This window comes from Pan paniscus, chromosome 13, assembly GCF_029289425.2.
Source record: "Pan paniscus chromosome 13, NHGRI_mPanPan1-v2.0_pri, whole genome shotgun sequence".
NCBI classification, from domain to species: domain Eukaryota; kingdom Metazoa; phylum Chordata; class Mammalia; order Primates; family Hominidae; genus Pan; species Pan paniscus.
The window spans coordinates 31,405,063-31,432,458 of record NC_073262.2 but is presented as its reverse complement, the minus strand read 5'-3'; the positions used below and the strand labels follow the sequence as shown (position 1 = coordinate 31,432,458).

General features: G+C 37.6%; 1 protein-coding gene and 1 long non-coding RNA gene across 2 annotated transcripts in view; one reads left to right on the top strand and one right to left on the bottom strand.

Annotated features, from left to right (window-relative positions):
- ARHGAP15 (Rho GTPase activating protein 15) overlaps positions 1 to 27,396 on the top strand; it is a 639,510-nt gene that overhangs the window by 341,958 nt on the left and 270,156 nt on the right. The window contains exon 9 of the mRNA XM_003822828.5: positions 15,817 to 15,939. Coding sequence (XP_003822876.1) covers positions 15,817 to 15,939 — 123 coding nt within the window. The remainder of the gene's footprint in view (positions 1 to 15,816; positions 15,940 to 27,396) is intronic.
- Positions 1 to 27,396, bottom strand: part of LOC117979348 (uncharacterized) — a 277,618-nt gene that overhangs the window by 177,021 nt on the left and 73,201 nt on the right. The window lies entirely within an intron of this gene.

Here is a 27,396-nt window from a genome sequence, read left to right as displayed (position 1 = left end):
AGAACCTAGGAGAGGAGGGAATGTTTGGGGACAGGCCTGAAGGAAGTGAGGTATGTTACCATGTGGATGTCTAAGAAAAGAATGTTCAGGTCAGAGGAAGAAGCATGTGCAAAGGACCTGAGGCAGGATGTGCTCAAGAAAGAGCAGGAAGACCAATCTGTTTGGAGTAGGATGAATGACTGATAAGAAGTGTAACCAATCACCTCCATCTACAGGTTTGAATGCTTACCCAGGAGACACTCATTTTGAGGACCCATCTTTTACTCTGCTGCTCAGAGCTAATCTATCTGAAAAGTGACGGAAATTACCCTATGGCCTGCAGAAGCAAAGCAAAGGGTCTCCTGCCTACTAACCTACTTCCTTACCCCCAACCATACTCACAACTCAGTTCCTTAGATCTTTAGATTCTCCCCAGAGCTGACATTCCATCTGCAATTAATCAAGTGTTGTGTTAAAATATTTTTAATATGTAAAAGATGTTTCAGCTGTGATTATCAAAGTATACAATTGTGTGTCCTAAGGCTACATGGCATGGGATATACATCTGATGCAATTCTGATCATTATCATCACTACATAAGGTAACATTGTTCCACATTTATCAAATCAGACCTCCTGCCATTTCTGTTTGGGTAGACATGGCATAAATTTTAAATTAAGGTGTATAAAATAAAAGATTTCTATATATTTTTTTAAAATTATTATTAGGAGAAGTGGTAGTAGTAACCCACACCATGCATTCACCAGGGAGATTTATACTACCAGTACATTTATTGCTATCAAGTTGCAATTAATAAACATTCATGCAGTTGGAGAATTGGGTATGCAATGCGTTAAAAGTGTGAGAAAATGTACTGTCTCAACAGGCGATTCCTAGGGCTCTTCCTATTCAATATGAACATGACTCTTTAATGAGAGCTAGTATTAATGTAAGCTTAATTTAATTTTTATATACTTATTCCAAGTTTCTTAAATTATTCATATCCTCTTTCTGTTTAGACGCATCAGTATTGTGAGGTTTAATTGTTAGCTCCCAAAGCCTAAGGACTATCTCTATTTAACTCACTTTTCAGCTAATCTAGTGAAAGCTGTAAATTATGATGATGATGGGGGGAATGATGAAGAGGAGGAAGGGAGGGGAGGACTGTAATCTACTTGAGTATATATAAAGCACTGTGATATTGTACATCATAGTATTTAATCCTTGCAACATGGCACCAAGATCTTTTTATCCTTATTATGCAGATGAGGAGACTGGGCTCCAGGGAAGTTAAGTCACACACTTGCTAAGTGGTAGACCCAGGACTCAAAATTAGATCTCTTAATGTGCAAGCCTGTGTGCTTTCCACCATACATCTTGCTCTGATACTATTCAATTATTAAACATTTTTATTGGTCACCGCTACATACTAGGCTTGATGACAGACAGTGTAGGAACCACCATTAAACTCCAAACTAGAACGTGAAGACCCACCTCACCCCACCTTCAGCCTCACCGCCAGTTTGCATTCCAACAACATTTTATTTCTTGTGGCCATGAAATGAGAAAAGAAATATTTTTGCCAAATCATCACATGACTCAGAGAAATTCTCAGCTGGCCATTGACTTGCAATGGAGCAATAAATTTCCATTTTCCTTTGCAAGGGCCCACCCGTGCTCCATGTTTCTGTCCCCCTCTGCTTTCCTTAGCCATTGCATTCCCCAGCACTTGTTCGTGTTTTCACACTAACGTTCACAGGTGGCCTTTTCTTTTTTCTGCTGTGCCAGAGTGCAAACAGCTAAACTTTCTTTCTGATGACTAAGTGAAGGAAATATTTCCTGGTGGATATTTCCTAACTGAACTGCTTGACAAAAATGGGGAGGGAGTCAGATCCTGCCAGAATATTTCTCTTTTACTCTTGGTTCTGCTTTGACAGTTTGGAGGATTAAGGGACAACAATGACAGTAGTTCTTGTTATTAGCCATGTCTTACCGTGTCTTTCTCACCATTCACAGTGTCCCTGTTGGAATAAATGCTGATGACTACATCTGTTGTGTTATTTAAAGTAGATCTCTAAGTCAAAATGAGGATGTGTGCGCACTGCCTCGTTTTGAGTTTGCTTAATGTTTCCAGCCATATTTTAGAAATAAATCCCAAATGCTTTTTTGCTAAGTGCATTTTCCTTTCGATTTTAAACCTATGTGTATTTTAAAGGTCATTTAATCTGTGCATTTCCAATTCCTCCAGTCTTAAATCATCACTGTGTTATTTTATGTAAGAGGTACTTAATGTCTCAAGAAGCTTTTGGAGGCCTTTAAAACCCAAAGACTTTTCTTTTCCAAGACCAGAAGTTCCATTTTGTCAAGAGTAAACAAGCCTGAAGAAGACCAAAATCTCAGCCCGTTCAGTAGTCCAAAAGTTCAAGTTTCAGAGGGGTTGGAATTTGGCGAAATGAATTTTCCCATCCATAGCTCAATCCTCTATATTCCCTCCTAGCTTAGGCTGAAACACATGGAAATTATATCCAGCAGGCACTCTTCTCAGTGACATCTGCATCTGTAGGGGTGTCCTGGCATTCAGCAACAAAATCCTCTTCCCCCAGGGAAAAGGAAGACTCAAAACCCCAAATAATAATAATCTATTACAGATTTCAGGTTACCAAAAGTTAAAGAAATGGATAAAAGCAAAACACTTAGCATTGCTACATGTCAAAAGGAAGGCTACTGTAATCACCCCCCACCCTTGAGGCATGTATTTTTCAGGTTATTATGCATAATTATGCATACAAATTTAAATATATTTCCATATTATATTCAAAACTGCCCAATTCTTAAAAAAATGTAGGATAAAACAAAATTAATTGATGGCAATTACTGCATTTAGATTTAAATCTAAAATTCCTGGTTACTGGAAGAATTGGGCCAGTAGTGGGCACCTCGAACAACAGAACTGTCTCTTCTGGAACATTCTTCTGGATTTAGGAACAGTGTTTCTCTAAAATTAAATGTGAGATTAGAGAGGCATAAAGAGGTGCTGACAGAAAACCAGAAATGGTGATTAAGAAATTTGGATTGAACCTTTATTTCTTACTACGTGGCCTTAACCAAATGACTTAAACAATTTGGGCGTCTTTTTCTTCATCTGAAAAGCTAGGCGCATTCACTCCATGCTCTCTCAAGTTCCCTCCAGATTTAATATTTCATGTTTCTGAGACTCCAACATGAACTGTGCCCAAGAATGGGGTTATCTGACGGTCAACAACAGAAAAAAGCTTGGCAATTTGATTACAATTAACTCATTTAGGAAAGAAGTAAAATATTTGGGATAACACTGGAGTTTTGGCAGTAAGTAAATCTCCCATCACAATTTTTAAATGGAAGGAAGAGTTAATCCAAAAGGGTGGCTGGAAGCAGAAAGTAGTTCCATTTGTCACCCACATGGTGACCACCGTCACCATACAGCACCCAGAGGGATTTCAAAATGTACAACACATAAAACAACCTATATCCAGACCACATCAAGTGTCAGAATGATGTGGATCTTTGTGGGGCTTTTCCTAGTTTTCTCTCCTTCTTTAGAAATGTATGTTATGAATTATGATTATTGCAATAGAGCCAAGTATTCACCGGGCTCCAGCTAGATCTTTGTTTAGTGAGCATAAGCTCCTTGCCAGCTGCAAACTGCAGCTGTCTGTCAGCATTTGTGAGGACAAACCACCCCACTATCCCTGATCACTTAGCCGTAGACGACATACTGTATCCTCAGATCTGCTCAGAGCACCCCTTGCATTTTTCAATACACTTCCTGTGGGGGAGGGCATCAGTGCTTCGCACGCACATTTTGGAGCAAATAGCTTAAATCTTATGTCAAAATGATGCTTTTAATAGAGGGTTCTGTCCCAACAAAACTATTCTGTGAGAGACTCACTGACTCTGGCCTGACATTTCCGGATATTCGATGTCCTGAAAAAGGCAAGGGAGGCTACCACTCTGACAACCAACTGTTCCTCAAGACACAGTGGGCCCTACAGAGGGTGCCAAGAGCATGGGCCCCAGGCCAGGAACCTGTCTTACAGCTGGGGAATGTGGGGGTAAGAAGGCCATGGCAAAGGGGTGAAGCCAGAGGAAGGGCATAGCCCAGGGTGCCCAGAGCAGCCATCCTCCTGGGCCATAGCTTACAGCCAGAGACAAGACCCAAAGGAATCCTTATTTCAGGAGAAATCGTTGTCTAGAACATTCAAGTAAACTTGGAACTCTGCAGTTTTAGAGGGGCTTTGAGGGATGATACATTTTTCTCGACTCTCATTTGCCAGCCTCCTATGCAATTTATTTTCCTTTAAATTGCAAGGCATGCTCAGAATGGGAGAGAAACTGGCAGCACCACACCAGATTTAATTAAAGCATTGTTGGAGTTAACCAAGAGTCTCCCCTGTTTTTATCAAAAGTGACTCATGTGGGTGAGAAAAATCATTTTTAGAGGGGTGCCAATTTCAGGAATACCCTGAGAATTACCCTTGGAATTTAGGAATACTCTGCTTTTTCCAGGCACTTGTATACAGTAAACTTGGGGCTTCTTAAAGGATAAAAACTATTGCTGAAGTTTCTTTGGGCTCTGGGGTACTTCTGAAACACTCCAAGAAGCCTGAGCTATGGTCCCCTAGTACTTGTGGAAAAGACTTCTTTGAAACATGTTTAATAATAATATTTTCAAGTAAAAAAAATAAATCTGGAATTCTTCCTACTCACGGGGGTATTGTGAGAATGCTCTTTGTTATGTAAGAGTACTGTTTCAGTAAGAACCGTGTCCCCTCGGGAAGAAAGGCACAATGCAAATTCAAATTAATAATAAAACTGTACAATATGTAGCATATGCCCAAAGTTGGCTTAAGTCACATAATGAAGAAAACATTCTAAGGTTTGGGAAAAGACTCAGCCCTATGCATATGTGTGTGTGGAGCTGTATGTGTTTATGGGCAGGAGAGCACTGACCCAACATAAACACTTTCTTTCCCACAACTTAAACATATACACAATACTTAAAATAGTTTCTTTCAGGAGTAGAAACCGTGAGAGTCACAGGGTCATTAAACAATAGCAAAGCTCTGTTAGTCCATGATCTTTCCTTATTCAAGAGGATTATAAAATAAAAACAAAGATTCTGCAAGGAATCAATATTTTGCAAACACATAGCAACTAACAGTACAAGAGTATTTGGATTGCTAAGTACCTTCACTTCTATGTTGCTGTTTGCTGCTTCATTGTGAAACCTTTTTGCTGGATGTGTTACATGCGATGAGCTTGGGTGTTATAATAAACAGAGAGGAAGGCTGCAATAATGTATTTCAGTTAGGAAGAAGCACTTGAAAGAAATTGCTTTTGCTATACACATGATGTGAGCCAATCAATAGTGGTTTAGTCTGACAAGCCCTGTCAATATCCATTGTCACAGTTCAGAAAGTCGTTAATGGATAGTTCTTCAAAACCCAATGATTTTAGCACATGTTCAAAGTCTTGAAATACACTCTACCTGGCAGAAATTAATCACAGGTAACTCTTGGGAAAGTATACAAGCATTTTTTTAATGAGAGCCAAATCATTTACACACACACACATGCTCGCACACACACGCACTCGCGCACACACACACTCGCGCACACACACACACATATACAGCAGCTAAGGGTCTAATCTAATAACAACAGATGCATAGTGAATGCTCAGTAAATGTTGAAAAAGTGAGAGACACTGGGATGGAGGCTGAGAAGGGTCCTTTTTATACACCTGTTCTGTAAACTTAATGATTATTACAGTGGTGATGATGCAGGATGCCTATCATATTTTAATTATTAATCATATTTTAATCATTAATATTAATCTATTAAGATTAATAATTGCTTCTGTTAACTACATATGTATTATACATTAGACATTGAGCTGGATGTTTTTCCTATATCAGAACATTTAACATACACAAAAATCCTTGGCATGGATATTATTATCCCCATCTAACAGATGATATAATACAGGCACAAAAAACTGGCATAGCTTGAATAAGATACAACGTTAAGTGACAGAGTTGGAATTCAAAATCCAAAGCCTATATTATTCAAAAGAGAAAGAATGGGTAGGAGAGAAAGGAACACTCTTGAAAAGAAAAAAAGGAAGAAAGAAAGAAAAAAGAAAGAAATGGCATTAGCAATTGGAAGGAAGCACATCAATGGTTCTTATCTGCTTTTCCCCAAGTCCTGATCCTGAACTCTTACACTCAGTTCATGTGAAGCAACCAGGAACAAAACAAGCCTCTGAGCTCTGGGATTGTGCATAGAGAAGAATGGGATTTCCCGGTTTGGCTGAAAGAAGAACTAAGGAGTTTGCAGAAGTAAATGTATTCACTTACACTGTTGTGGGCTAAGTGTGTGTCTGAAAAAGATTGTGTGAGGGCAGGGGTAAAACTGAAAGACACAGCTAGGTTGCTAGCCATTTTTGCCTGAAAGGAACCCCCAATTCCCACCTACATCTCTCCTTCTGTGTTCATTGTTGTCTTGCTGCATAGAGCAATCTGGAGCATGGTGAGTGATTTGTCTTCTGCCCAGTATGCATCCTTGCAGCAGAACTCAATTCATGTCCATGGTGGTTACAGTTCTGTCCTACCCAGATGTATTCTTCAACTGTTCTTATTGGCAATCCAGAGAGTATTCAGCCACCAGCTCCACTGTTGTCCCATGATTCACTCATCTTACCTAAGATGACTCTTTTTCTCTCTCAGCCGTACAATGATACACACCACATGGATAGTTTCAGTAATCAGTTCATGTAAAGCAGATGATTTAAGACCTTAGGTTGCAAGTACTTGAGTATGGTGAGGCAAGGGGGTGGGGGACATTACCAACTCTCTATGTCCTTAGACACGGTGACAGCATTGCCACACAGATGGACAGGCAGGGCCTTAGGGCAGGGAATCAGACATCACCTGAGTTGTGGTTCTGCCACTGATTTGCTACTTGGCTTAACGTCTCTGAACCTCAGATTTCTAATCTGTAAAATGGATAATAATGGAACCTACCATATTGATAAGGATTAAATGAGATCAATGTGCTTAGTAAATTCCTTATTATATAGCAAATAACTTCAAAATATTAGTCATTATTATAAATATGACATTAGAATAATCTGATTGTCTAGCAAAAGTGGAAATTAAGACTATTTTAGAAGAATTATGTATAACTTATAATCTAAGAAACGTTTTCCCACTTCTTAACTATTGATTATTTGGCTTTAAGACATTTCTCAAACTACCTGCACATGTCATATATGTTTTTCTGTCCTGGCTGAAAATTTTGTTTGGAAAATTAAGGATACATTATAGCATATTCTTTACTAAAGATACATTGTAACACACACAGTCCAGGAATTTAGAGATTTAAAAAAGAAGCCTCAAAGTTACTATATGTTACTCCCCTCTATACCTGCTGAGAATGTATCTTTACAGGCATTTTTACAAATGTGCAAACAAATACGTACATATGATATACAGTGGTAGCTCTCACTATGTATGTATACATGGAAAGAGTATTTAAATGCCACTCAACTGAAATACTGCTAATGATGGTTCAGAATCTGAGTCCATACATCAGTACTGAAATATCCAATATTCTTATATATGCATGTGTTTTATTCTCCAACTTGACTTACTTTTTTGCGGAAATCTAAGTGTTAATTTCGTAGAAGGCAGAGGCTATTACCTCTCTGGTGGAATTACCACGCCTACAACTCTTTTTTGGGTTTTTTTTTTTCTCTTTTATGGACTGATGTTCACATTTATATTTAAGGCTCTTCTCATTTGATTTGGCTGTGGCCTGTTTTCTATCACTAGAAGAGAACCCATTCCTGTATTTAATATACAATCTTTCCTCATGGAAAACATATTTCTGCTTCACAGTGCCCTTTGTGTGGATTGATGCCCTATGATATTTTCTTCTTTTTTTTAGTAATTCAGCTTTCAATATCAGCTACTGCCTTAGCTCAATAACCACTTACTTTATTAGCAAATTTATCAAAGTTTTGAACAGCTCTCAAGTGACAAAGTTTTACTGACACTATATCAAGTCATAAGAAGCCCAGTTAAAATATATAGTCAATAGAAGAATGTCTAAATGATCTGAATCTTTACATTTTACACTGTATCTCATTTTGTTTTAAGGAAAAAAAATGTCATTGTGTTTCTCTACATACAAGATAGGTTTTGCTGTTTAGGTATATTTTCCCTCTTTTTATTGTTTTTCTGAAAATGTAGTATTTTCATAACCTGTGACGCAAAAAAAAAAAAAGTCATTAAACTCTGACTTATAAAAAGAAACCAGATAAATCTATAGTGGAAGGGAAATTAAACATTGTGATGGTATACTTAATATTTGCAGTATGGGATTGAAGTTATCAATCATCATTATTACCATTAAAAGTACTCACTATGAAACCCAAAGCTATGCTAAGTGCTATAACAAAAAGAGTTTAAACAAAACACCCTGCCTTACACTATAGAAATACATTATCAATGTAGATACATCTAAGATGTATTACGAGCAAAATAAAAATACTAAGTCTATACATGAAAAGACAGTGAAGAATTTACATCATAGACAAATGCATTAGAAGTAGAAGACATGGATACATAAATTCCTGAGAAAAGTAGCCATGAAATTTTCCTATGGCTGAATTGACAGTAGATGCCAGCTGTTGATTGATATCAAAAATGCAAAAATGTGGTTAGATTTAACTACTTAAAGTTGATAATGCAGTCTAAAAGTAAACATTTTCATTGTATGAATTTTCACTTCTCCTTAAATGGGTAGATAGCATGAATATTAATCATTGAATAGATGATGAGTACACACCCTTCTGTTATGAATCTAATTGTCTATTTTATATTTCCACAATGTCTAAGTGGGAATTAAGTGGTTAAAACCGAGCACTGCAGTTAAAGTGCCCAGCATTCCCTCTTTCAATTATTTCCAGATTTAATCATGATTTGTGTTTTGAGCAAGTCACTTAAAGTTTCAATAACTTAGTTTTTCAGGCTGCAAGTTGGGGTTTGAAATTATGACTTCTATTTACACTGAGCAAGTGAAAAAAAGAGATATTAAATGACCAACAGTACATTAAGCCCAAACTTACCCTTTCTGCCCACTCTGACATAGGGAGTTATGTGCAAAGTTCTGGGAGCTCTGAAACCACAGGCTGGGGAAGGCAAAGCAGTATTTATTACAGCCCCATGAATTAGCACAAGCGTGAATGCCCTGGAAAGGAATCAACAGGAGGCTGGAAAGAAATGTAATAAACTTGATTTCTTTTTTTCAATCAATTTGGGATAAGGTGCTCTTATTTATGTAATTTGGAAAGTAGTTAAGCAGGGTAATTCCAATACAAGAAGTTTGTGTTGGAAAATGTGAGTGGAGATAATTCAGTACTTTGTTATGTAATCCCTATGATGGTGTGAGAAGAGTTTTGGAACCTCTGGGGATTAAGAGCCTGACATAACCTTATTTTGTCTTTTTTTTTTCTTTGATTTCGTGCGCTGAATACTGCAGTGTGGTAAGATGATGGCACTAAAGCTACTGTTGCCAGCTTTGCCCTTGATGTCCTTTTGGAATTGAATTGAAATGTTTAGAGCTCTTAGCTGCTAACAAAACTATCTACCTACACTGATGTTGATCTCAATGTCAAACCTCACTGATAAAGTGAGAACAAGTAGCGTAGAAAGCTGTGTGTAATAGCTTTTCTGAAGTATAATGACTGCACTTTCCTTTAGCAACATTTCTGAAATGTTGGCTGTCCCAGCACTTCCAAATTTCAAAAAAAAAAAAATAACAACATGTAATCGTAACATGGGAATACCGCGAGAACAGCAGTTTGGCAGGAAAAGAAGGTATTTCAAAATAAGGTCCCCAGAAAGAGATGTTCTGGCAGATGCACAATTTTGGATCATATTATCCAAACCGTTGAATTCTGGAAGATTTGGGGGTTTTCTTTTGTGGTTCCCCTACCCTAAATCGGAGTAGATATTCATCGTCCATCCAGAGGGCATTGTTTCCCCTTCCTGTTACTAAAGTGAGAAAATAAGTATACTAAGGGCACCCATTACAGTAAGCATTCGTAGCTCTAGAGGTGATTTTTAATAGCACAATAGCTGTGTCAGGTATAAAACTTGTGTTGGGCTAATGCCTATTCTCATATGTAATACTATTAACTGAAGATCATCTTAGAAAGCCCACTATCCTAACATCTTAGAAAGCCCAGAATTCTAACTCCCCTCTGGTGAGAGCAGTTTTAGCACCAATTAAGTCTCTCAACTGGTTAAGAATGGTATTTAAAGCTAATGCCTTTGGCCTGTGTGTTGAGATTTGAATTGCCTATTGTTATTGAAAATTCTCAGTCTTTGAAAAGCATTCTATTTGTTCAGGCTTGACAGAAAAGATCTCCAATGGGAAAAGCAGAGGAAAACATAAAGGAAATATAAGTAAATTCTAGAATACCTGGAAAGGTAGTACATTTCAGGTTAAGGTTAATGTTTATGGAGGTAAAAATACCTAGGATTAAGAGTGATTGCTCTAGTCTCTTATGCAAATCAGATTAAATATTTCAGAGTTTAAACCCATATCTCTTTTGGCTCTATTTATTTTCAAATAAAAACTCAAAGTGGGAATGGAAAAAAAACTACTCGTTGGCTTAACATAAATCTTTAAACTGCAGGAAGCTTCACCCTCAAAAAGTAGTTGAATCTCTGAGGGAAAAGAAAAGGCTGAATTCTATTTTTCATAAATGATGGATTATTGTACCACACTGTGTATTTTCCAGTAAAGTGTCCTTTTATTTGCACTGTGTGATTACAAGTTTCTAAAAGTATGTGTGGGGTCACTTGGGTGCTGTGGGAAAATGGAAGGAACACTGTTCTGTTAAAATCAGTAGTGAAATCAGAAGCAAACTATGTCCCGATTATCATAGGCATGTGTTTAAATTTTGCTTTCCTTAATTGGTTATGTTGTATTTACTTAAAATGAACAATTTGGCAAGTTTTTCTCCCTTGACAACAGAAAAGCGTAAACTGTTTTATAAGTTTGGCTGTTAAAATCAGATTTGTAAACCACGATATTCAAAGACTTTTACTGCTGTTTACAGGGTCCCAGTGATGGACCTTGCTTTATATCCATGCACTTCTTAACATTTTTATTTTGTATTTGTAGTGCTTTTGAGTTATTTGGTTAATAAAAAGTATGCTATATATTATAGTCATCTATTGACTTCAACCTCTACATAACTCTTCTTAGAACAAAATGAGTGGAATGAATGATGGCACAGGCCTTGTAATTTGACTTGTCATCTGAGGACAATTATTTACGGCATCAGGAAATGGAAGTTGACGTTCTAGTCTGTCTCCAGGAAAGTAATCATTAGAGCCAACTTTGGAGAGTTTGGCTACGTTAAAAACTGTCTAATCATGTCCAAGACTCTGCTAGTTTCTCAGTATGTATGAGAAGGAAACAAGATAAAGCATTTAAAAACATATTTTCATTTTCTTTGAAAAACCAATGCACCTTACACGCATTTCTCACATGTGGAGCCAGATGGTGGTATTGAAGACAATATGATATACATATATATCTCTCTAATTAAGAATACTATCACCAGAATACCTAGGGGAGTTTCAAAAAGATATAACTCACACCGTAATTATTTTCATAATCTAGCATTTATACGTCATGTGTGTATATTTTAATTTGCAAAGTACTTTCTAATGGCATCGTTTTTACTAGTTCCAAATGGAAGAAAAAAAAATACCGTGCTTGGCCCTGCATTTCTTGGTATTCTATCGTGGGAAATGGCAAGGTTTTTGAGGTGAGACCAGAAATCGAAAATATTACTTTTGTAACCTGTGAAAACTTAGATTGATTATTCTGTGTCATTCCAAAGATGGACTTGAAACCAAAATTGCCCTGAGGCAGAGTTATTCTGAAGGATGTTAAGTGTTTCTTCAGTCTCCAACACTAGAATACAGACCTATGGGACTTTGACTACAGCTGTCAGTTGAAGCAGATCATACATGACTGGTGGTCACTGCAATGACTGGACCTAGAAGGAAAGTTGTTAGGATAGCACATAAACACACTTTGTTAAGATGCTCAGAATGACTCTTCCAACTATCCAATTTTGAATTTGTTAATGGCTGATATTCAAGGTCTTGTAAAAGCAATTTTTGTTTGCTTGGGTTCTCAGGGCACTTGATATTTCTCCAAAATGACCTGAGGTCAATCCCTCCTCTTAGATCCTTTAATCTCTTATATTTCCATTTGACTCCTTACTGTGCTGCATTATAATTACACAGGCCAGTCAGGCGGCCATGGTGGCTCAGACCTGTAATTCCAGCACTTTGGGAGGATGAGGCAGGAGGATCACTTGAGGCCAGGAGTTCAAGACCATCCTGGCCAACCTGGTGAAACCCCATCTCTATTAAAAATACAAAAATTAGGCCAGGCGTGGTAGCTCACACCTGTAATCCCAGCACTTTGGGAGGCTGGGGGTGGGGTGGATCACTTGAGGCCAGAAGTTCAAGACCAGCCTGGCCAACATAGTAAAACCCCATCTCTACTAAAAACACAAAAATTAGCTGGGCATGGTGGTGTTCACCTGTACTCCCAGCTACTCAGGAGGCTGAGGCATGAGAATTGCTTGAACCCAGGAGGCAATGGTTGCAGTGAGCCGAGATCACACCACTGCACTCCAGCGTGGGCAACAGAGAGAGACTCCATCTCAAAAAAAAAAAAAAAAAAAAAATTAGCCAGGCTTAGTGGCGCATGCCTGTAATCCCAGCTACTCGGGAGGCTGAGGCACGAGAATCACTTCAATTTGGGAAGTGGAAGTTGCAATGAGCTGAGATTGTGCCATTGCAACCCAGCCTAAGTGACAGGGTAATGATTATCTCAAAAATAAATGAATAAATAATAAAAATAAAAATAAATAATTACACAGGCCATATACATGTTATCCACAACAATTAAACCCAGCACTGCCATGTATATAGTAGGTGGTCAATTTGTGTTTATTTTTTATTATCTTCCAGCATTGTCCAACATGAAACATACGTATAATGTAAAATCTTCTGGTAGCCACATTTTAAAAAGCAAAAAGAAACAATTTAAATAATAAGATATTTTATTTAGCAGAAAATATCCAAAAATTATCATTTCAACATATGGCTCAAACTGCATGTCAAGTGTTCAATAGCCCCAAGTGACTAGTGGCTAGTACATTGGATAGCACAAGTCTAAAGCAGTGCTTTTCAAACTACTGAGATACACAGAGACAATCATACTTGTATAACACACTGGTGGAAACTGCTCATAGCCAAAGAATATACAGTACAACTGCCACAAGGACTCAGGCTGTCTTGGTCCTGCCTAAATTACCCTAAGAGCTGAGGGCATCTGTTAACTCTCAGACCTATAGTACCCATTTTTTAAAGTTTACTTTAATTTTTTAAAAAAATTTTAATTTCCAGGATACATGTGCAGAGTGTACAGGTTTGTTACATAGGTATACATGTGCCATGGTGGTTTGCTGCAACTATTAACCCGTCATCTAGGTTTCAAGCCCCACATGCATTAGGTATTTGTCCTAATGCTCTCCCTCCCCTTGCCCCCACCCCCTGAAAGGCCCTGGTGTGTGGTGGTGTCCTCCCTGTGTCCATTCTTAAGAGCCCAATAGCTGGGAAGCTGTCTACCTTTTTCACATGATAGTCACTGTACTTTTATTATCAATTCATTTAAAAAATAGATAGCTCATGACAAATACATAGATAGATGGTAGATATGTATGAGATTGTGTATATATACATACACACATATGCTATAGATATATAGACATTTATTTTTCTTTTCAGAGTTCTTTTACATTTTCTCAATGTATAGATAGACCTTCCACCGATAAATGAGAACTTCAGATGGCCCTATAATTTTTCCAATCAGTTTAAGGCAATGATCATCAACAGGAAGTAATTCTGTACCCCAACCTCCACCCTCATGGACCTATGGCAAAGTCTGGAGGCATTTTTTTTTATTGTCATAAATAAGGAGGGCGTGCTGCTGGCATATTGTGGGTAGACACCACGGATGCTGTTCCATATCCTACACAGAGGACAGGCCTCTACAACAAAGAATTGTCTACCCTAATATGTCAATAGTACAAAATTTGGGAAGCAATACTTTAAAGTAATATAAAGTATTACAGATTTTCAGGTGGCAAGAATTGTCTCAATTTAGTAATTTACAGTACCTAGTCCTATGTGATAATCCAAACTTTAATTGAAAAATAAAATTCCACCCTTCTCCCAGCTAGGAGATAAGCAGGATATTTTTCTTTTTCTGTCATTCTCAGTCTTGAACTTCACCTTAATTCCCCATTTTGCTAATTCAAGTTTGAGCCTGCTTTGTAGTCAAAGGCAGGGAAAGGAGGATGCAAAAATTCCCTTACTTTGCCAGTTATAGAGAGGTTTCTCACTCCCTGGACCAGGTAGATTTTCAAAAGCATATCTATATTTATTAAAAAGAATACCTAATAAAGTATCCCAAACCCTCTCATTATGTCAACAACTGAATGAAGGCAGTGGTGCGTTCAGTTAAGATATATATCTTATCTACAGACACAACAAATTACTATCTGTGATTAATAATAAGACACCTTGGGCCAGGCACAGTGGCTCACACCTGTAATCCTGGCACTTTGGGAGGCTGAGGTGAGCAGATCACTTGAGCCCAGGAGTTCGAGACCAGCCTGAGCAATGAAGTGAGATCCCATTTCTACCAAAAAAAAAAAACAAAACAACAACAACAAAAAAACAAACTTTAGTCATGTGTAGCCAGTAGTCCCAGCTACTTGGGAGGCTGGGGTGGGAGGATCATATGAGCCTGAGAGGTTGAGGCTGCAGTGAGCTATGATCACACCACTACACTCCAGCCTGGGTGACAGAGCAAGACTCTGTCTAAAAATAAGAGGAGGAGGAGGAAGAAGACATCTTGGCTGTGTTTAGACTATGCTTAATGAAAACCCAGACCTTATGTATTATATTCATCCCCGAATTCACAGCTTTTAGCATGGAGCCTGATTACTAGACATTCAGCAAATATTTGTTCAGGAGTGAATTTTACACACACCTGACTTTGAAGATAAATCTGAGAATAGGAAACTGAGGAGAGGGGACTAATGAAGACATGGAAAAAGTTTGAGGCAAATTATGTTTCTGAATTTCACATAGAACTGGTAGTAATTATACATCAATAAGGAGAGTAAGAAATACCTGCTTCAGAAAAATAAATCACTTCAGGTTAATATAGAAAAGAAGATTGACAAGTTTATTCAAGCAAGCAGGACCTCCAGAAATGTCTGCATTAGCTAGGGATGGTATATAATCATATTTAATTTAAATCAGCAATGCTAAAGAGTTGTCTCCTGTAGTTTAGATGAATTTTTCTTTACTCTGACCATAATTTTGTGCATAAATACATGGAATTATCCATGTAAAGATTATGTTAAATATAAGGAAATGAAAGTGAAAATAAATTGTGAATATATGGAACTAATCCCATTCTCATTGTACATTCATGCTGCAACAACAGGACTAATACTTTCATGTGGGCAAATTTTACTCACATGGCTTGTTGTAGACAGAAGAGCCTGAGCTATTAATTCAGGTAGTTGTTTCATAACTACTGTTTTCTATTCAGATTTGCATAAAGTAATAATCATAAAGGAGAAATTTACCGAAAGCCTCTGATTTTTTTAAATCTTCAGTGTTCAGACTGCATCACAGTGCTTCCGATACAAGCGACAAAAATCGAGTTAAAAGCAGATTAAAGAAGTTTATTACCCGAAGACCTTCCCTGAAAACTCTGCAAGAAAAAGGACTTATTAAAGGTACAGGTCATTTTATACTTGTACTATAACTGTGATAAATGAATGTGCCTCTGTGTTCATAGCTAATCAGCTCTAAAGGAATATTAGAATATTTTATTCTTCTTAGGTTGCTTATTAAATTTTCTACTCTGTAACAGAGAAAAGAAAAATAATTGTCCAGAAAACAGATCCTGAGAAAATAAAGGAGGTATCTTGGGGCCATTGAACAATATACCTAGTTTTGCCCGCAGAGGATCTGTGTTCTGCACTAGGAACAGAGAAAGGATATCCTAGTGTCCTGTTAGAATGATACCATGTCCTCCTGTGTCTGGGTGGTTCCAGTTCACAGCTGGGTTTTAGTAAGTGTGAACCAGCACACTTACCAACCCAGCCCTTTTCACTATCAGAAATGTCCTGAGTTGGATAAAAGGTTATCTGATCATCCTAGTCATAGTCTGAAGTAAGTGCTAGGAAGAAAGTCTAAGACAAACTAGTGTCATGAAAATGTATGGATATTGAGAGCTGGCAGTCTAAAAACTCAATCCAAACTGAAATAACTAGGTAGTTTTACAAATATATTCAGAGGGCAGAATAGATGATTGTAAGAATAGATGATGGCCACCAAGCATGGTCTCTGGCATTAGACTAATTAGATCACCAGTCACTCATTTTGACATTGATCAAGTTATGATCTTCTCTGTGCCTCAGCTTTCTCATTTGTTAAATGGGGATACTTATATACATCATTGAGAGGAATAAATGACATAGCCTATGTAAAGCATTCAACAGAGTTTCTGGAACAAAAGTAAATATTCTAGGAATGCCCACTGCTTATTAATATAATTATTCATTGTTGTTATCACTGTTAGTGTGTCAAATGAAAGGATGAATGGATAGATAGAACCAGTGACTAGTATATTTCTATAACTGGAAATTATCTTACAGAATATACAGACTAAATTGATTCTTTTTAAAAACAAGAAAACATGAAGTTCATTATTCTCTGTATTTTTCAAATTTTCTAGCTTATGTGTACATTTTGAAAATTAAATGTAAGAAAGAATTTGAAATTGGGCGAAAAGAAACTCCTAACCCTCAGAAGAAAGCTGAAAGGCTAAACTTTATAGAAATCGAGAGGTGATTTAATAAGCAATCATTTCTCATGAAGAGGGCAAAGCAGATCCTAATTTCAGCATTACTTAAAAAGATTAGCATTTAAATAATTTATAACAACTGTTCAATCTATCAGTTTCCGTCCATTTTGAAACAGGTGAACGGATCTGAAAAATTAGCTAGCACTTTGAACCAATTGTAGAAGGTGAAATTTCATGAAGCAAAAGCATACACATTACTAATAGAATAGAAAATTCTTAGGATTTAAGGGTAAAACGAGGACCCTGCTTTAAATCAGAGTTGCCTCAGACTTTTACTCTCTGATGCATAATACTTTTCTGAATTGTAGACAGTAATTGACCCTCTACAGATTCAACTTCACTAAGTAGTATTACTAGTACCTTCAGTTCTGCCTTAGAATTCATCCTATAGATGATCATTTTCTTGGAAAAGATTCAGTTGCAGGTTAACTGCCATCTTGAAAAATATAAAACCAGCTAAGCAACCAATAATCCTAACTTTACATAACGTCTGAGTTTTTCACAACTGGGACAAAATAAAAGGGGTTTTAATTCAGTGGCAGAGTCTGGCTCCACATGAAATGCTGAAGGATTAATTACTACAGTGCTCTAGAATTGGTCTCAGAAAGCATTAGGAAAGCTGGATGCCTAATGCAGTTTTCATACCGAAGCAATGGAACCGCTAAACACACTCTGATTCATGCATTTCTTATCTTAGAGCTCCATTAAATTTTCACCATAACTGACCAATGAGTCAGTATTCATTAGTAGGGCTATGGAAAATCTATGTAAAATTCTGATTTGATAAGCTTCCATTGTTGTCTTCAGTAGAATTTTTTTCCACGTACAGATCAAGTTATGCAAATATAGTCACTTCTTGGGCTTGTTTCAGTTTTAGCTATGAACTTTTTTTAAGGCTTTTACTAAGTTTTTGGGTTTCTTTTTTCCCAACTCGGTAAAAGGCATTAAACCAATTTTTAAAAATACCTGGCTAGTCACACGTAGTACTTTAATCCATTTTTTTCTTACATTTAAAGCAAAGACTTAGAAAACAATAAAATCAGTATTTTTAATCAGTTAAGAAAAATTACATACAATTAATGATTAATGGTTAAATGGTTAGTTTTTGCAAGCAAAATGACTTAACTCTTTCAAAGGGAAGAATTATTTAGAAAGAGGAATAATGGCTTTAGAATTGTTCTGCAGCTCACTTGGCCAGATAATCTATATCATACTTTATAAACTGTCTAATCTTCCAGATCGGCACAAAAGGCCTCTATTACCAAGGTTCAGGAAAGCTGTGCTTGGCAGTTTGGGCCTTAACAATTGTGCTTCCTGAAACCTGGGAGGGATTCTGCAGGGACATGTCAGTTTTCTTTTTGTTTTTGTTTTTGTTTTTGTTTTTGTTTTGTGATGGAGTCTCGCTCTGTCGCCCAGGCTGGAGTGCAGTGGCGCAATCTCGGCTCACTGCAAGCTCTGCCTCCTGGGTTCACACCATTCTCCTGCCTCAGCCTCCTGAGTAGCTGGGACTACAGGTGCCCGCCACCACGCCCGGCTAATATTTTGTATTTTTAGTAGAGATGGGGTTTCACCGTGTTAGCCAGGATGGTCTCGATCTCCTGACCTCATGATCCACCCGCCTCAGCCTCCCAAAGTGACGGGATTACAGGCATGAGCCACCACGCCCGGCAGGCCATGTCAATTTTCAAAGTGTTTATTCTTTCACGTAATTCACCAGTAGGTTGAGGAGGCTGGGCTTTGAATTCAACCAGCCTTTATTGAGCACCACGATGGGGGCAGGAAGGGCTAATATTTTATTGACTGTATAACGCCCATCAGAGTCACGTCCACAAAGCACTTAATGTGAAAAGAGATTTACCCCAATATCACACAATCTAAACTCAATCACAAGCCCTTTCTTCAAAACCTGTTTTATATGTGGTTTCATTAGCTAGAACCTAGACTTGGAAACAGTCCCTTGATGGTGCTGTATTTTCTTATTTATTTATTTATTTGTTTGTTTATTTTTTTGAGACAGAGGCTCGCTCTGTCGCCCAGGCTGGAGTGTAGTGGCATGATCTTAGCTCACTGCAACCTCTGTGTCCCAGGTTCTAGTGATTCTCATGCTTCAGCTCCTGAGTAGCTGGGATTACAGGCATGCACCACCATGCCCCACTGTTTTTTTGTTTGTTTGTTTTTTAGTAGAGATGCGGTTTTGCCATGTTGGCCAGGCTGGTCTTGAACTCCTGGCCTCAAATGATCTGCCTGCCTTGGCCTCCCAAAGCGCTGGAATTACAGGCATGAGCAACCACACCTGGCCCATATTTTCTAATTTCTTTAATATGACTAAAGAGAAGTACATATTATGATATCAAATAAAGCGGGCCAGAAAAAAATTCTGAATGATTGCTCAATGAAAAGAAATCTTAATAGCTCAGGTGGGTGTAGCAAACATTGTACCATTGCAGTGGTAGCTTTGGAAAAGTTCTCCAAGGGCATTCAAGTTTGCCAAGGAATGGTGAGCCCTTTTTAAATATATGAGTTTATTAACATTGAGCATCTCATTGGGAACAAAACTTGAATCCATTTAACATATAAATTATAGGCAAAAGCGTCCATTTTTGGGTGGTAGGAGTGTTTATAAATCTCCTTGGCCTGCTTTTGGAACTGAAGTAACAGCTCTTTAGTTTTAGCCAGATTGCCTTATGTAATCTTTCAAATAACAGTATTGACATCCAAGTTTAGGTAATACAGTTTTTAGAGAAGATAACCATTGTTTGGCTTTTTAGGAGCAATTAGTATTGCCCTTATGTCAAAATAATAGCATCAGAGAGGATTTAGAAATGTTTAGTGTTTAGAAAGTAGTTTCATTCATCCTAATAAGGACAAAACCATACTGGATGGCATTAGTAGAAACTGAAATTAGTATCATACTACTTATTTTTGAATCAGTATATTATAAAACCTGCTTGAAGAATAAATAGCACACCTCAGGGATTTATGATAAGGAGAAGTGCTTTCCAGCCTCATCTTACTTTTGCTCCCTAAAAGGTACCACTTTGAAAAGTTTCTATTTATAGTTCTGGTGATTTGGTCCATACCTACATCCTTCTTACTTAGGGTAAAAGTTGGTTTGTTTTTTTGTTAATGTCCTTCTTATCTTCAGTGTTGTAATATCTTACTTTATCAGTCTTAGACAGTACTTTAGGTTTCTACTGCAATAGGCGTGAATTTTACTCAACTACACCAAGCCTCATCTTAGCTTTTTTTTTTATTATTATTTTTATTTTTTGGAGATGGATTCTCACTCTGTCACCCAGGCTGGAGTGCTGTGGCATGATCTCAGCTCACTGCAACTCCTGCCTCCCAGGTTCAAGCAATTCTCCTGCCTCAGCTTCCTGAGTAGCTGGGACTATAGGTGCACACCACCACATCCGGCTAATTTTTTGTATTTTAGTAGAGATGGGGTTTCACCATGTTGCCCAGCCTGGTCTTGAACTCCTGAGCTAAGGCAATCCGCCCGCTTTGGCCTCCCAAAGTGCTAGGATTATAGGTGTGAGCCACCGCGCCTGGCCCTGCTTGGTTCTTCTCCTCGCCAGATACTTACAGTCAAATGCAGCTCATCCCACAGTCTCCATTAGCTTTCTCCACAACTTGCAAGATGCCTACATCTCTACTTATGTTTCGTTAACCCTAGAAAATTGAGCGCTAAGCCTCCATTGGTAAGATGAAGAATTTACAGCCACCTTCTCCTCTCATCTCCTCTGCCTCTTCTCTTCTACTTCTATGTCGTACAAACTTATTTTATTTTATTTGTTTTTATAAGTATGGCTTATTTATAGGTAAATTTTAAAAGTTAAAAAAAAAAATGGCTGAGCATGGTTGGCTCATGCCTGTAGTCCAAACATTTTGGGAGGCCAAAGGGAGAGGACTGCCTGAGGTCAGGGTTCAAGATGAGCCTGGGCACGATAACGAGACCCTGTCTCTCTACAAAAAGTGAAAAAAGTTAGCCAGGCGTGGTGATGCATGTCTACAGTCCCAGCTACACAGGAGACTGAGATGGAAGGATTGCTTGAGCCCAAGAAGTCAAGGCTGCAGTGAGCTATGATCACATCACTGCACTCCAGCCTGGGTGACAGAGTGAGACTCCCTTTCTTAAAAATCAATCATCCGGGCGTGGTGGCTCACGCCTGTAATCCCAGCACTTTGGGAGGCAGAGGCGGGCAGATCACGAGGTCAGGAGATCAAGACCATCCTGGCTAACATAGTGGAACCCCGTCTCTTCTAAAAAATACAAAAAAATTAGCTAGCCGTGGTGGCGGGCACCTGTATTCCCAGCTACTCGGGAGGCTGAAGCACGAGAATGGCGTGAACCCCTGAGGCGGAGCTTGCAGTGAGCCGAGAATACGCCACTGCAGTCCAGCCTGGGCGACAGAGCGAGACTCTGTCTCAAAAAAAAAACAAAAAAAAACATCAATTAATCAATCTATCAACATTCATACTATTATGCTTACATAAGATTGTTTACTGTAGCACCACATAGACTTCCTTTCCTGTACTTATAATATCACAACTCCCGTGACTCTCAAAGGGTAAGGTCCCTGATTATTGTGGAAAAACTCTCCTTTTACATTTGAGGGATATATTAACAGTTTTATGCTGTTTCACGTTACCTCCATGGCTTTTTCATATTTTGGACTAAATGGTGAAAAAAACAATAATCAGCTTTATTTTAGTCATGTAAATACTATCAAATCTTTGGCCAAGTTATATGCCAGATTGGATGAACATATCCATGGGTGGCATGCTGTGAATTATGGGCCACTCCAGTTATACTATTCTTGCTTTCAAACCTTATGCTCTATCATTTGCTTATAATCACGCTTTTAGTCTGATTCATTTTTCCATTTTGAATTTCCTGCACAGTGTTCTTCCCCTACCCAGAGTTTCATTTTTTTCTTGCATTCTGGGCCCTTATGTCATTATGTGCTTTCATTCTCTCAAACTGTCTGTGTATTCTAGTCTGCCACTCCTTGCTTTTTTCCCCTGAATATCTTCTTCTAAAGCACTTTCAGCCTCTTTCTCCAATTTGCACTGGTTGCTCTCCAGCTGATTGCCCTGTGATTTCCTTCCACTGCTCCTCTGTGTTGGATCCACTGTCTTCGGCATCCCATGCCTTCCCTTCTATTACTCTTTAACAGTTTCCATGAACCCATTTGGAAAGCATGAGTCCTCAACGGTCTAAAAAATACCTTCAGTATGCCCACACACTCGATCAGTAGCTTAGTTGGGTGTAAAATTCCATTGCCTGTCCAACACTGAGTTGCAGATTCCGCTCTTAAAATTGTTTTGCTTGTACCATTGTTACTTTGAATTTCTCTCTCTCAGAATCATTGGGGGATTTTGGTCTTTATTTTGAGATTCTGGAATCAAGATAATGTATATAGTGGACAGGATTTTTAAATTTTATTCTGCTTGGCCCTTAATTTTAAGAATTATGATTCTTTCTTCAGTGCTGGATTTTTTATATTTTTGTTATTACATTGATACATTCCTCCCACCTGTTTTCTCTGTTTCCTATTGTGAGGTCTTTTTTATGTGATCATCTGAATTGATGGTTTCATTCAGTGTTATCTTTTCTCAAATTTTGAAAGAATTCTGTTTTGTTTCCCAATATTTATATTATTTTAACTTTAGCAATCATGTTTTCAATTTTCTAGATTTGTTTCCCATTCTTCTTTTTTTGCACATCTCATTTCTCACATACCATGAAAACAAAAACTGTGTTGACCACTCTACTCCTATACAATAGTGAGGATGGCACATAGAACTCAATAAATATTCGGTAATTGAATAAATGGGAAAAGTAGATATTCTTTAAAAGCTATCTGAGGACATAGATTAGAATTTGTTGTTGTTTTGGAGTCTTGTTTTTATTTTTTATTTTAAATTGTTCTCTTCTGGTCTTTAAATGGTCAATTTCATCTGTGGTCCTTTTCTTTCCTTTATTTGATTCATTCTATTTCTATCAAATTAGTGACTTTGCCCAAATGTCTGATGGGCAATAGTTGTCCACTCTTATTAAAGAATGAGTCTCTGTAGAGAATGACTAGAGCTCTGAAAACATGGGTAGACCTGGCCAATGATATGGTTTTGCCTTAGGGTGGTCTGCTGGTGCATCCCACACTAATCCCATACCTCAAATATCATATATTTTCAAAGGATACAGAATGCTTTATATTCTCTTGATAAACTGAATCAATCTTACTGCTGATAGTCAATTTTTCAGCTCCATTTTACAATTAAGAAAAATGAGGAGAAAATATCTCAGATTATTTGAAAGTATAGCAGCTTTGAAATTTGACCAAGCCAGGCTTGAAGCCAGATTCTTTGATTTACCAGCTATTAACTTAATATCTGGTTATTGACTTTCTTCTTTATGAAATTTACATTGAAAGTTTAAATGAAATGATATATGCGAAAATGGTGCTCAGCTTATCTTGGCCATCCCACAACTGTTTTCTCCCTTTCTTTTTTGTTTCTTCCTTTCTTCTTTCCTTCATTTCATCTTGCCTTTCTTATTTTTATCTTTCTTTCCTTTCTCCCTTTTCCTCTTCTTTATTTAGGTGCACAGAGTAAATTATGACCAAGATGGCCCTAGGAAACCATTCTGTTAAGTATTTGTTTAAAGCTCGAGAAATCATTCAAGGCAAGCATCTAGGAAAGGCAGCAGTAATTGACTTACTTCAAGAAACATACACTGATAACTTGGGCTTGGCTTATATTTCTCTTTTTGGTAATTTTAATCATGATGCTCTTTATACATAAATGGGCATGAGCTCATTTTTCTTTTCTAACTACACTCACTTATATAGTGTCATGCAACTGCTGGAACATTTAAGTAATTACCCACACAGACATAACTGATTGTTTAAGGTGTCTGCCATAAAAGAAAATAATGTCTTTGAAAAATTATAGTTCTTTTAAAAATATGTCAATTATGTTGAGAAACAAAAAAAAGATTTGCCATTCAAATTGCAAATACAAGCTATCAGCCCTAGACTTAACAGTCATGTTTATGAATAGCAAAATCATTGAGTTAAGAGAAAAGTGTTTTTTAAATAATTTGTTAGAACTGATATATGACAGAGTAACATAATTGTCACACTGTTAATTTAAGCAAAATATATATGAGCAACACTGTAATATAGCTTTGGGTAGAGACATGCTCCAACTCTGCCACTTTATCAGTGTTAGTCTGAGAATAATTATACTTGAATTTATATACTAGGGCATGGGTCTATCATTGCTTGGGTCTGAAATACTCTGACAACTTCCACAATATGCACTAATGTGCTTAAAAATATCTTGTAAATCTTCTTTTTTAAAAAACTTCTTTATGGTTCAAAATTGAACTGTGATCTTTACGTGTGAGCTGTGTCATGATTTAATATTAGCCAAAATTAATAGCCAACCTTAAGCTTCTTTATCTTGGCCTACAAGCTTCCTGGTTCCTTTGCATTTATAGTTCCCAGGCAGTTTCTGTTATTTAAAGGCTCTTGGGAGCAAATGTGTTGGTAATACAGTACCACATAGTTAGCTTTTGTTCAATAATAAGATACAGGACACCATGCGAGATGGAGAAATGTTGAGAAAAGGGTGCACCTGGGTAGCAGGTTAAGCCCATGTATTTTAAAAGCCTGTTATGCACACAGGAAACAATCCAGGTCTTGTGAGATATTAAAAGCAGAATAGCTTTGGAGCAAACTAGAGAAAATGAGGTTCAGAAATGGGAGCAAATTAGGTAAGGGGAAAAAGAATGAGCCAGAATGATAAATTGGTTTCCCTGTGGTTCAAGAATTTATTTTCTTATGGGGACAGATCTTTTTATACAGATGTTAGTGAGAATGTAATATTTGAGATGGTGATTTACATACACTTGATTTTTTTAACCTACAAAATGGTTTTACCAGTAAATTTCTGGTATGTAACTCACTATACTTTATGTGTTAGCAAACAACAATGATAATCATTCTCCTTTTTCTTCCTTTAAATTACATTTCTTTCACATTAAATCAAGTCCTCAAGATGTTTCCCTTTTCTCAAGTAAAAGAAATGCCAGATAATACCAGGCTTCAGCCATGAAACTGACCCAATGTCTAGTAATAGCTATGCTTAATCCTGGGAATGTAAAATGAATAAAACCCAGTTGATTCAAAGCCAGCATATTGGCATTTTGTTTTTAGCCAATGACCCCTAAAACCCATACTAAATTTTGCCCTGGCAATAGATGCTGGTTTTATTCATTCTGTGGACTATGTATCCTTAAAAGATTGCCCAGAATTCTGGCATGTCCTATAGGGTTACATGAATCTGGTGCCAGTTTGAAATATTGTATTTGAGCCTTCCAGTTTGAGGACTGACAAGTTTCCATAAAATAGGAAGAAATAGATCATACATACCAAAAAGGAAGCAGTAACAAGTGGAGGCAGGCTTTGTTTCATCTTATGACTCTATGCCATGTTTTAAGCATACTCTGTGCTCTAACTCAAATCTTGTGTGTGTGTGTCTAAATTGTAAAACAGATACAAAACCTCCCCTTCCACCCCCAATATTGCACCAAAGTTGATGTGCTCTCGAAAGCATATCCTCAACTAGTTGGAGACAACCAAAAGTCAGGCTAAGGTGGTAGTTCCTCCTTGTGTTAGAAGTCTGCTGCCCTCTGGAGAGATGGCCCATGGCTGTTTCAGTCCTCTAATCACATCCTAAATCTTTCCTCTGTGAAACCACCTGATGAGAAGAAAAAGATGCAGGGCCCTTGTCAGTGTTCAAAAGAATCCCCTTTTTAAAGGTTAGCATTTATTATTGATACCCTGCTGTTCTCCAGCAGGTGTTCTCGTACCGCATAGTTCCCTCCTGACTCCTAAAGCCAGCTTCACGAGCAGTGGAAGATTCTTCAGCTTAGTTCTCGTTAGCTTTTCAGGGCCTCCATAGACCTACGAACAGTATCCAAAGCCAGTGCCGGATGCTGCTTTCGCCTCTGTCGTTGGTATAATTCTACTGCTCACACTAAGTACTAGATGGTGATTTCATTGTGTGGCGAGGTGGATAATTGAGGGAGAAGAAAGCAGAATTTCATTCTGACCTGGAGATTGATTATTTGAGCAAATGTGTGAATGAATGCTTCTTATACAGTGAGACAAGTTGAATTTTCCATGGTATTCAAGGAAGGAGGTCTCACTCCTTCCTCACTTATGATATGAATGGGATTTTAGAGTTCACATGGTGTGTATGTTGAGTGTGTCTCTAAAGATAGTACATGTCAGAGCTCTCACAACTCAGATATCCTCATTAGGGACCCCATTCAGCAGATGTGTTAGACTGCTACGAGCGAAGGAAATATTAATATCCACAATTCATTTTGACATATCCTAAGATTAAGAGAGTGCTCTTTTATTTCCTTTAGCATCACTGACAGTTTGGCCTACAAATCTTTTTTCTCCAAATTCATGTCTATTATAAATCAACAACATTTCATAAATTTCTAAGATTCAAAAAAAACTTGCATTATTTTATTTCAGGGGCCCAAATTTTGTCCGATATTAAAAGCATCTCTCTTTGGATTTCTTACCCCACCTGATTAGTGATAACGAAAATTAACTGGGCCTCTGTAAAACTGAGTCATCAGGAAAAATAACTCCATGCTGTAAAAGTGCTATTCCTGCATTTTCTATTCTTCTCTGTGGGAGGGAGGCAAGAGGCCATATCAGAATTTGTATAGTCATAATTGGTGGTCTGTCAGTATTAGTGAAATTGCAATAGGGAGAGGTATATCTCCCAGCTTTTCTTTGAAATTGACTATATTGCTGTAAGTGTGTTTTATCAAAGCATTTTCTGGGGCAACAGATCTGAAAACATAAACTTTATGTAGCATTGCTCCTCCTTAGATATTTCCCTTTAATATGTCTTTTCTTTTTGAAGATAAAATAAAAGTACATAAAAGAGTTCTGGGAATAGGCAGCTATATGTCATAAACACCATTCACTCCCCCTTACCCAGAGCTCCCACCCCCCAAAATTTGGAAATGATTTGATTGAAGTGATGACTGCCTTGATCTTGTTTGAATACTCCTTCTTCATTGTCTTCTTCTCTCAATGGGAGGCAACAACCCTGTCACAGAGACATTCCTGGGAGGGAAAGAGGTATTTCTAGCAACCATATTTTCCAAACACAAAATTGAGACACATGGCCTGACAATGCCATAATATTTGAAGTAGGGACTGTGCTCAAAGATCCAGAACATATGGTGGAAAGAGTTTTCTTATAAAAGGCAGCCATTTAAGAC